The 12,076-nt window shown below is 41.5% G+C and overlaps 1 protein-coding gene across 3 annotated transcripts in view; it reads right to left on the bottom strand.

Moving 5' to 3' along the window:
- The window catches only part of LOC129853606 (huntingtin-interacting protein 1-related protein-like), a 32,745-nt gene that overhangs the window by 10,692 nt on the left and 9,977 nt on the right, over nt 1–12,076 (bottom strand). For 2 of the 3 annotated variants that reach the window (XM_055919807.1, XM_055919809.1), the window contains exons 2-13: nt 8,921–8,984; nt 7,576–7,718; nt 7,147–7,203; nt 6,344–6,424; nt 6,063–6,139; nt 5,692–5,753; nt 4,821–4,961; nt 3,292–3,349; nt 2,499–2,574; nt 2,209–2,376; nt 2,027–2,070; nt 18–90 (exon numbers count right to left, since the gene is read on the bottom strand). In XM_055919807.1, the coding sequence (XP_055775782.1) occupies nt 18–90; nt 2,027–2,070; nt 2,209–2,376; nt 2,499–2,574; nt 3,292–3,349; nt 4,821–4,961; nt 5,692–5,753; nt 6,063–6,139; nt 6,344–6,424; nt 7,147–7,203; nt 7,576–7,718; nt 8,921–8,984 (1,044 nt within the window). The remainder of the gene's footprint in view (nt 1–17; nt 91–2,026; nt 2,071–2,208; nt 2,377–2,498; nt 2,575–3,291; nt 3,350–4,820; nt 4,962–5,691; nt 5,754–6,062; nt 6,140–6,343; nt 6,425–7,146; nt 7,204–7,575; nt 7,719–8,920; nt 8,985–12,076) is intronic. The other variant, XM_055919808.1, reaches the window with a different exon arrangement.

Genomic DNA, 12,076 nt, shown 5'->3' with positions numbered 1-12,076 from the left:
AACACATGTCTACTTACCTCTCCTTTGACCCTTTCTAGATCTGCCCTCAATAGCGCCAAATCCTGCTGGAGGTTCTCAATCTGGATATCCCTGGAGACCAGAAGACATTCACTAACCATTAGCATACATAAGCACTGGCACACAACAAGAAAATATCCAAACATACAGTACCAGTCAAAAGTTGACACCTACTCATTCAAGTGTTTTTATTTTTACTATTTTCTACATTGTAGAATAATAGTGAAGACATCAAAACTATGAAATAATACATATGAAATCATGTAGTAACCAAAGAAGTGTTCATCAAAATATATTTGAGATTATTCAAAGTAGCCACCCTTTGCCTTGACAGCTTTGCACACTCCTGGAATTCTCAACCAGCTTAATCTGGAATGCTTTTCCAACAGTCTTGAAGGAGTTCCCACATATGCTGAGCACTTGTTGGCTGCTTTTCCTTCACTCTGTGGTCCGATTCATCACAATTTAGTTGGGTTTGGGTGATTGTGGAAGCCAGGTCATCTGATGCAGCACTCATCACTCTCCTTCCTAGTCAAATAGCCCTTACACAGCCTGGAGGTGTGTTGGGTCATTGTCTTTTTGAAACACAAATGATAGTCCCGCTAAGCCCAAATCAGATTGGATGGCGTATCGTTGCAGAATGCTGTGGTAGCCATTCTGGTTAATTATACCTTGAATTCTAAATAAATCAGACTGTGTCACCAGCAAAAATATAAAAATAAAAATTAAAACTTTTTTTTATCACACCTCCTCCTGCATGCTTCACAGTAGGAGGCACACGAGGAGATTATCCCTTCATCTTCATCTGCGGTTGTAACCAAAAATTATCACATTTGGACTCATCAGACCAAACGACAGATTTCCACTGGTCTAATATCCATTGCTCGTGTTTCTTGGCCCAAGCAAGTCTCTTCTTATTGATGTCCTTTAGTAGTGGTTTCTTTGCAGCAATTCGACCATGAAGGCCTGACTCACGCAGTCTCCTCTGAACAGTGATGTTGAGATGTGTCTCTTATTGAACTCTGAAGCATTTATTTCAGCTGCAATCTGAGGTGCAGTTAACTCTAATGAACTTATCCTCAGCAGAGGTAACTGAGTCTTCCTTTCCTGTGGCGGTCCTCATGAGAGCTAGTTTCATCATAGGACTTGATGGTTTTTGCGACTGCACTTGAAGAAACTTTCAAAGTTCTTGAAATTTTCTGGATTGACTGACCTTCATGTCTTAAAGTAATGATGGACTGTCGTTTCTCTTTACTTATTTGAGCCGTTCTTACCAAATAGGGCTATCTTCTGTAACCACCACTATCTTGTCACAACAGATTGGCTCAAACGCATTAACTTTTAAGGCACACATGACTACCTCATGAAGCTAGTTGAGAGAATGCCAAGAGTGTGCAAAGCTGTCATCCAGGCAAATGGTGGCTACTTTGAAGAATCTAAAATCTATTTTGATTTGTTAAACACTTTTATTTACTACATGATTCCATATATGTTATTTAATAGTTTTGATGTCTTCACTATTATTCTACAATGGTGTCCAAACTTTTGACTGGTACTGTATGTCAGTTAAAAAATAAATCAATCACCAGGTGAGTTCAACACGGGTTCTGTTTGCAGCAAACATGTTACTTCGTAACAATTTCAGTTATTCAATTTGAATGAACTTCCCATAATGTTACCGTGAAACATCAAACAGCTACTATTTGTAAGGACTACCATAGATTTTTAGAGCAATAATAAAATTGCAAATTACTTTGCTATTCCTACTACATGTAATGGAAATTCTACATGTCCACATTATTATTTGTAGTGGCAGTTAAGACCCGAAACAGACACTTACGTTGGCCACACACTACCTTCTCAGACTTTAGCTAACGTTAGCAAACGGTCGCAGCTAACACAAAACAAATTAAATATGTTAGTTAGCTATTTCACTTGTTGTACGCACCCCAGTTTACATATCCTTTATTTTCAAGCACACCAATGGTAAAAGATGACAATCACTAACCTGTCATTGGCAGGTCCGAAAGTCTGATCAAATTTGTCGAACTGCTAAAAGAAAAAGTCAGATGACACAATGTTTACACAATCTATTGCCAAAATTAGTGATACCTTTATTAATAAGACATGAATATCCAAGGGGCCAGACCTGTAATCTCAGAGATCATGACCGTGACCTATGAGTCATACCTGTGGCACCATCATGCTGGGCATGGTGACGTCGCTGACATTGATAAGCGGTTCTGGGTCATCATCGTCATCATCCTCCTGCTGCTCGGGCTCATCCTCACTTGCGATGACCACCACTGGCCTCGCATGCTTGGCCAGGGAGGCCGCATGCAGGAAGTTAGGAGGAGACTGAGGATGAAGACACATAAATAAGACAGAGGACTGTAAACACAGATGGATACATTATCTAGGAAGTGTGGTTGAGTCCCAATACAGTGTCTTTCCCCTACTACGTCTGTTTATGCTCTCACTTCTGGCAGCTTGGGGATCTGGATGAGTCTCTTGAAGTACAGCATGTCTCTGGCTTTGTTGAAGAAGGTCTTGAGGCTGTAAGGCAAGGCAAAATACTCCAACCACTGATTCAAATGATGCTTCCAAAATAGGAATATAACATTTTCGAAACTGTGTTGTTTCGTATACAGTATGTGTATAGGACAGAATGCAATAGAATACACTTCAGGTGGTAGCGGCAGGTGGCCTATTAGTTAGAGCATTGGACTAGTAACCGAAAGGTTGCAAGATCGAATCCCCGAGCTGACAAGGTAAAAATCTGTCTTTCTGCCCTGAACAAGGCAGTTAACCCACTATTCCTAGGCATCATTGAAAATAAGAATTTGTTCTTAACTGACTTTCCTAGTTAAATAAAAGGTAAAATAAAAATAAATTGATCTGAAGAGAAATTAGTTGGTTATCTTAGGTACAAGGTACCCACTATCCAGAGGCACTAATACATCAAGCTTCCTCTCTGCCATCTTTCTGGGCTGATCATTGTGCAGGTTGGTAACATTAACATGTCACCTGGTACACTGCTCAGATTCAACCTCTTTTCACTTTCAGAGGTGTGCATAGGATACCGATGTCATGATGACACATTGAAATGGGTGGAAGTTGGGTGGTAGGGATGAGTATATTTGCATCAACTCAGGGTAACACAGGCCAGGAGAGGCAAGATTGTGTTGCAGCCTCCCCTATTGTACTTAGGCTCCCTCCCTCTCTTCCCTAACGCCCTCATTTAATAACAGCCTGAGGCCCTGGGTGACTTACCTGTGGAACTGGTCATGAAAACGATCACGGTGTCCTTGCAAGGTGTCTGCTGGGAGACCTGAAATCCAGGACATGCAAGAGACAGTCACTAAAAAGACTGAAACAAGTTTTGTTATCAAGTCACCAAAGTATAGTTTTAAGCAAGTAGAAATACTAAACTACTATTAAAACATCAAGCATACCGATTTCTGATCTACAGTTATGTAACTCATTGATGTTACAGTACATGTTGAAAAATAGAATCAAGTAGTTAAGTTAGTAGAACTGACAGCGTTTGAACTACTTTGCCGATATGAAACAGTCAATCATAATGTCAGTAAAAAATATCAAATTCCCAGTTTAACGATTTATCCACAGTTAGCATATCGCTTAGTTGTCAAGCAAATGTATTTTGCGTCGATCAAATTGGCTGGCAGGCAAATTCCAATTCAGTTGTCAAAACGTGGGTTGGGACATAAATAAAATCATTCAAAATAGGCTACTACACCAGAACGCACGATAAGGCCACAGAGGATCATTAAACATGAATAATAAAAAAAACTGTGGATAGCCTAGTCGGAAGTGCCCGCAATTTGGCAGCACGCGCTGTAAATACCAAACAGATTATTGTTGAGTTGCGACAGCCAGTGTAAAGCAGAGACCCAGCCAGGCATATCGCAATATTTAAAAATACAAATCGCGGAAAAACTGTTTGGAAAGCAAATGGCTGTTGATGTAAAGATATGACTGAAGTTTGTCTTTTAGTTATCAACATTCTTAACTTAATTCAGCTAACAGTAGCCTTTCTTATTGGCACCAGCTGAGAACATCGGCCATCTCCCCGGTGAGGGCTACCCTGTCATTTATGTAGTATAAAAAACAATGTGTGCGCAGACTTGGGTGTCCCGTACCATTAAGCAATTACAATGTACTTTCACTTACGGTTGGGACATGCATGCTATGGCGGGCAAGCTGCAGAAGGAGGAGCAGGCTACTATTCCCCGTCGTTTATCAGTGCAATTTTGACAGCTAAATAACTGAAATGTTGACAGTTCATCTATATGGTTGTTTCATCGATAGGATTGCGTTCCCAAATGTAAGAGGATTCCCATTTGCAGAAATTGGCAAATGCTTTCTAATGATCTAAAGTCGCACTGTTGCTACTGCCTGTAAACACATAGTCCACTTCAAAGTGAATGATGGCAGGCTTGTGTGGCAAATGGCTTATTTGCATATAGGTCTACTGTTGCTCCAATTTGCTATGGCCATCGGTCTCTAGACAGGACATATGTTTTTATTTCCTGCAGTGTCTATTAATTGTCCAAATGCACAGCCACTTTCCCACTCTATATTGCTATAGAAATTTCAAAAATGCTTTACTATAGCACATTCCCAAACATTTTATACATAAAAGAAATTACCATATGTACAGAAAAATATTAAGGTGTCTATTCTTCCTGGGGGTGTAAATTAATAGATTTTAATAAGATTTCATGTTGCTAAAATGCTGTCAGTTCCACTTTAAAAGATACATAAGTGGTCAAACGTACAGGCATGCAGTTTGAAAAGCAGCTTGACGGTGAAGTGGTAGAGGTGACTGCAGTCCTGGATGACCTGGACGAGGGGGGACAGGCGACACTGGCCTGACGTCGTCGTAGAGATAGCAATGGACGTGTTGAGCTGCCGGATCACTGCAGATCACAGAAACACACCAATGTAGGAAAAACATAAACACATCCACACAAACACACGGCCTCAATTGGCAGGATTTGGAATTGATGGCTTGCCTGGGTGAAACACTTCTCTGTCACTGGTTCAGAAATACAACACTGAGACAATAGCTCACATATTCATGAATCACCCACTGAGTGGGTGGAAAATAGTTCTCAGCAGATCTAGGGTGGGTAGAAGGAAGAATGCATTTAGGAGCTCCCATGTTTCCTAAGTACCAGATGTCCAAGTTAGTAAGTCAGGCAGGGTTGTTTACAATTGCAGAGTTTGTTTATGGTTGTTCAGGATGACAGGCTGTGACAACATCCTGCAGGGCATGGTGCCATTACAGCCAATCAGAAGAAACATAATTAATGTCCTCTAATTGCAAACATTTAGAACTTATTAATATGGTTTTGGTGAAATTACATCAGAGGGCCCTAATCATATTAAACAAGTGGTTTAGAAATGTGTTTAATTTACACAAGGTAAACATCCCTTGATAAAGTATAGTCATTTTGGGCGATTAAGTCACTCCATCGACAGCAGCACAAGTGTGCTCACAAGTTTTATTTAGCTGGCTGCTATCCTGTCCCTATTCCATTTCCGAAACAAACAGTTGATGGAAACAGGCCACTGCCCTGTAGCTCTGGTTACCCATCCTTTGAGAGGTGGAGGTAGGTAAATAGGGGAGAAGCGGGAGATTCTCACCTGTCTCGGCTAGCCTCAACTCTGCATCCAGGTAATCAAACACTTTCACAGTGAGCTGGAACCTACAGGAGGGAAGTCAATACCACCCTTAGTAACACAAGGCTAATGACTTCCTTAAGGAAAGACCAGCAGGCTCGCTCCCCAGTCTCCACAGTACTCCAACTAAATGGTATGATAGTTTCCTTTGAATCAGAGAGCATGACATTTGTATCTTATATCAATAATTGACTTCCCCTGAGTTATGCCAATCAAATGTATACGGATTTCTATGACATCTCTGTATGATATTCTGATGACTCAATAACAGGAGAGGGAGTGCACAGCCGAGAGTGCCAGGGATGTGTGGAGAGGGAGGAGTAGAGAACACTCACACATTATTGACGTCTGTTCCTGCAACACGCTCTAGAACCTCATCTGTCACCTCTAGGTTGGATCGGATTTCAGAATGCTGCATGGAAGACAAAAGGATGGCAAAAGTGATCCAACATTAAAACGATCTAAATCACATTAATTCAAATGACATACATTGTTTGTTCAACTAGGTGGCATTTTGTGAAAGCACTTGTGGCAAAGCAATGCATGCAATGGTAAGATTAGCCAATGTCCCATGGTAAAACATGCTGTCCCCCAAAACTGTAGAGGGTGCTCTTACCTTCATGTGAAACTCCATCTTTGTGCAAAGGAGCTTACAGTACAGAGCCACCAGCTGTCCATATCTGTCATGAAGGTTGCCCTGGAAACAATAGGAGCAAGCAACAAGCATTACGCTTTGCTGCAACAAATATTAGCTTTGCTTTATTTGAAGATGGAAAGAAGAAGCCTTTCCTCTCGACACACTCCTCTCTTCAAGACATGCTCCAGTACTTTGGCGACTAGTAAGTATGTTTTAAACCTCCCACTTTGGGCTGGATGTGTCAATGTGTAGTTCATACATGCATAATCTATGAACAGAACTACTGTCTTAATTACTGCCTCAAATTGCCATGAAATCCCTAGTTTGAAAGCAACTTTTCTGGAAGCGGTGCTACGCCATTTTCCATACATTTCCCCCCACATGGGCCAGCCCTTCACCATTTGAGTGGCAGCTAGCAAGAATCACACACAGCCGCGCAAGAGAGAGAGAGCAATGACGTAGTACGCAATTTTCGGGGACCACTTTTGGCTCGTGAGCGCTACTTTCAGAACTACTGGCTAAAAAGTATACAAAAGTACCAGATAATCTAACTGCAGCCAACAGAGATCAACTCTGGCTGCACAAGAAGCACAATTACTGTATGAGGGGGAAAAGAAGATGATGGAAAAGAGGTTTTCAAAACTTCTGCATTTTTACCTAATTAAAAAATTAAAGCAAGGGATGTTTCCCCATTTTAAGTAATTTGACATTGAATTTCTTCACCCAAAATCTCAACCTATTCAAGCACCCCTTGACAAAAACACAGCAAAATCCCCACTCACCCATAGTTGCCCCATCTCAACTATGTTACCGTGATGTCTCATGCAGTCCTGAAGGCTCTGGAGGGCAAAAGGGGGAGTGATAATGTCAATTCAATAATAGTACTGTAACTTAATTTTCAATTTAGCAATTATACCATTTCAGCATTAAGCCAATATTACTGGACTAATTGAGGCCATGGAGGTCAGCATAAAAAAAACAATGCTTAATTAATCCACCGTCTATGAGTTTGAGAGCTCTGCTCAAAGCAATACGGCATTGTTGTTGTTTTTTTAAAATGTAGGCTACCAATTAGGCAGGACTTTTAGGCAGGAATTTTTCCACCGGCACATGTAGGTTCCTTTTCTCTACATGTTTTTATATGCATTTGATTATGTGGAAATAAAAACCCTAATACAGAGTAGTGTATAGAGCGGAGAGCAGGTTTTTACATTATGGTGGCCATCCCGCAGCACTTTGTGAAGCACGTGACAGAACTTCCAGCTGAGGATGGAGTTGCTGGACAAGGGGATGCCCAAGGCATAGGACCAGAAGGTAAAGGCCCCCTTCTCCCTGTAGGTCCCCAGAATTATCCCTGTAGGGGCCATCAAGGAAGAGCCAACCAGCAAAATACAAAGCCAAAATAATACCTTCACTTGGTCCCTCACATATAAATTTTACTTTCTCTCCCTCTCACGTGCGATGGAGACAGTAATAAAATCACACCATTTCAGCCCCTCTATTTTACTACATTACATATAACAAAACACAGTTTAATAATGTATACTGAACACTAAATCATCCCAGGAGCATAAAATACATTGTAAATTGAGGAGAGTTAGCAAGTCATTATTCCACTGTACCGTGTGCACGTGACCAATAAACTTTGATTTCATTTGATAATAAGCATTGTTGCCATAGAATACATTTAGCAGTAAAATATCCTGGGTGAATGCTAGGTTGAAGATAACTTATACCATGGCATTGATGAATACTCGTTTCGGATTGGCTTGAAGGGCATTCTAGAGCGTGCATTACTTCCCTATAACGCATGGTATATCAGCACGGTAGAATTCAATGGCTATATACTCGGGACTCCATGCGTTCTCTGGAAAACAATTCAACTCCGTGGGAGGTTAGTTCCACTCCACTAGCGCGCCGTGGAACACACCTTCAACATTGTTTATTATTTTCCATAGAACGCATAGCCCCTCAAGTATTCCTTACATAATAATTCCATGCAGAAAATAAACAAATTCACTGAACCAGCGCCAGAGCGAAAATGATAGAGAACGGTAGCAGTACAGAAAGTTTGCAATTGTAGTGAATTTCAGATAACTACTCAACAAACACATGGCATAACTGTTTGTCATTCTATTCATTTAAACTTTTTTCAAATGATCTACAGCCACTTTATTATTTGACTTTTCCGGCCGCTGGTTACATTTTCAATGCTAATCCTGCAGAATCAGCAACAGCACTGGTCCAATGAATGTGTTAATTTTCAAACGCTCTGCATGGAATTATTTTGGTCTTAACCTTCATTATTTTTATCATTGGAGTGATGTATAGCCTACATGATGGCAAAAGTCAGCTCTAAAAACCAATTACCTTTACAGAACACATGATGACATTGTACAGTATATCAAACAGGGTTGGGGTTCAACAGTGTAACTCCCCAGTGGTTAAAAACAGCCCAGTTATTCGGCACAGTGGGTTATCAGGCATACAAAGTTTGGAGCACATAATAGCAAAAAAGGTTTACTGTTCCCAGTTTGGTGTTATATTGAAGGATACGGCGTGCATGTTTCTCTTTCACAGGCGCCTCGTTGGAGTTGATGGCTTTGCTGATGCTGCTGAGCTGAAAGAGAGAGGAGAGAAAGGACGGGTTGAGGCCATCAGTTACTATGGCTACTGAACTACCACTCAGTGACAAAGCATATTTTAAAGGGATACTTCAGGATTTTGGCAATGAGGCCATTTATCTACTTCCCCAGAGTCAGGTGAACTCGTGGATACCATTTATATGCTTCTGTGTCCAGTATGAAGGAAGGAAGTTAGAAATAGTTTCGTGAGTCCAATGCTAACTAGCTTTAGCACAATGACTGGAAGTTTATAGCTATCTGCTAGCATGCTAGTAGATACCCATAGACTTCCAGTCATTGCACTAATGCTTATTACAGAGGATTTTGTAATAAAAGTTAATAATCTCTCAATCATCTGGTTGTTTTAGGCTACCGTAAGTAATGGGGACTGAAAAATCCACTAGTATATCTGTTCTATATACTTGGGTGTGTCCCCCCAAAAAATGTTGTGACCAACTTTTTATTTAGTTTTGTAATTTTATTTTCCGTCCTGGCTTCTCAGGCATCTTGGCGAACAGGTAGAACTAGTCTGAGTGAATGGAGAGAGGAAGAGAGAAGCAGATAGTCAGAGCTAGGTCTCACTTTCCTCAAAGCATATGCGTTTCAGTGGCGATCGGTGACGTTTAAGCTGAGGGAGGAGTTTTTTTAATTAATGAGCATGGCCTTATTTCTATTACAGCATATTGGATGACTGTCATTCAAATTCCATTCACCCAGTTTAATATCAATAGGTTTAGGCTACTACATGATACTCAAATTTTCCATATACAGTGACACATTCAATACCACCTTGCACACTCTTGCCTGCATCTAGCTGACCTAGGGTGTACTCATTAGTCCAACAGTTGCAAACAGTTTTTATTGGAAAATTCAGGTATTTATCCCAGTTTCCTTCTGTTTAAGAAATGTTTTTCAACAGAATCGGCAGAATGAATACACCCCTGATCACACGCAACAGTTCACTTTCATAACCACATACAAAACACCTTGTTTTCCTTCTCGCATCTACGTGCTCTTTTCCTATCTCCCTTTTCACGAGCAGGCCCAGTGACAAATTAGTAAAACCAAAAGAAAAAAAAGTTTACCTTGACTTGGAAGAGTTCCAGTGTTGGATAGTCATAGCCAGCTAGCTAACATAGCATCCTCTGTTCGAGTAGGCGAAAGGAGCTAGCCAAGTAAGTGAACCAAACGTTTTTTTTGTTGAGAAATCTCTCTGCCCCTGTCTCAAACTGTTGTCTTTCTCTTTGAGTCAACTACTCAGCACATGTTATGCACTGCATTGCTAGCTAGCTGTAGCTCATGCTTTCAGTACTAGATTAATTATCTGATCCTTTGATTGGGTGGACAACATGTCAGTTCATGCTGCATGAGCTCTGATAGGTTGGAGGATGTCCTCCAGAAGTTGTCATAATTACTGTGTAAGTCTATGGAAGGAAGGGGGTGAGAACCATGAGTCTCCTAGGTTTTGTAATGAAGTCAAGCTAGCTGTCCTCAGGCTCCACCATGGTACTACCCTACAGAGTACTGTAGACCTTCATTGCAAAACTGTGTTTTAATCAATTATTTGGCAACAAATAAATTTGGCTAGTTATCTAGAAAGGACAACTTCCTAATTTTTATTAAATTCACAGGAGGATGGTCCTCCCCTTCCTCCACTGAGGAGCCTCCACTGGTGTTTGTACAGTACATGGGGTTGCCCAGTCATTGATAAAGGCTTAGTTAGTAACACCAGAAGATAAGGGGAATACTCTGAATCCCAAACATGACAAGCATATTGTGACACCTGATACAAATACCAGTGTCTTTTCAGCCAGTCACCCTTAGTCTAGCTTGTCCCAACATAAGATCTGTAATGCATCTTCAACAGTTATGAACATGCAGAGAACAAGCTATTTTCTGACTGACCCATATGGACCCACTGAAGACAAGCTCTACCGATTTCAATTAATAAATGAGGGAAATATGGGTAACACATAATTCTGTAGCACATGTCCAAATTCTGACTCCAGACTTGAGTGAAGGGAGGAGCAACAGCACTGAACAATGGACTAACAAAGCATTCCCCACACAAGAACACAGAAGCATTGGCCAATAGAAACTCATTCTGAGGTCACCACCCACTCTCCCTGCGGCCCTGAATGAATACACATCAAGTGAAAAGGACAAGACGTTCAGAGCTCTGGATCCCCTGTTCACTCACAGCCTGCTGTTCTATTTAATTTAAATTCATTACATAACCAACTGACTAATCCAGCTTGGAGTGACATGCATGAGCTGTTATGGTTCATTTATGCGGATTCTCTGGTACCGTCATGGCCTTCAATAACCCACAAGTCCCAAACCACCACCCCGACAGAAGAGACAATGGTATGTTACACCGAGCAGCGGAAAATGTAAGTCTGTACTCACACACGCATACATTCTGCCCCACTGAGTCACTCAATCGCAAAATAATCCCACAAACAGGCTCACACAGACTAACACATTTCCTTTACCAACTTGCTGTATACACAGTCACACAGTTAATTCCCTCACTCTAGAATGCACACATCTTATCATACACATAAGGGAGGAGGAACACAATCGCCGCACCCGAAATTCAAGGCAGGCCTGGCAAAATTTGCCAGCAATCCCAGAAATGCATAAAGACCTAATTTAGTTAGTGAAACGCAACAGACCACAACCCACCAACCTCCTCCAAAACATGCAGTCACTAAACAAAGCACAGGGGGGCTACTGTGCGCTTAAGGGGAGAGTTGTAAGGAGAGAAAGAGACAGAGAGTCTTGGTTAATGTGGACCCCTCCTTGTGAGGCTACTGCTAGTGCTAGCTAGCCCCCTGGCTTATAGGGGTCCAGAGCAAGTGGTGGTCTGGAGGGGTGCATGACAATGAGGGGTTTGTGGGAGGAGGAAGACCCGTCAGCTGGGGTAGAAGATCAGGTTGAGGGAGGCCACGCTCTGGCACAGAGGCCTTGACAGATAGCCATGGAGCAGCATGGCTGCAGGGAGGCTCCCTAATACATTCAGACTAACTGTCACTCAGAGAGGAGAGGGAGAAGTAGAGGGGGACAGAGAGAGCATGAGTGAAAA

The sequence above is a fragment of the Salvelinus fontinalis genome, chromosome 4 (genome assembly GCF_029448725.1).
Source record: "Salvelinus fontinalis isolate EN_2023a chromosome 4, ASM2944872v1, whole genome shotgun sequence".
Taxonomy (NCBI): Eukaryota; Metazoa; Chordata; class Actinopteri; order Salmoniformes; family Salmonidae; genus Salvelinus; species Salvelinus fontinalis.
This window is presented reverse-complemented; position numbering and strand designations above follow the sequence as displayed.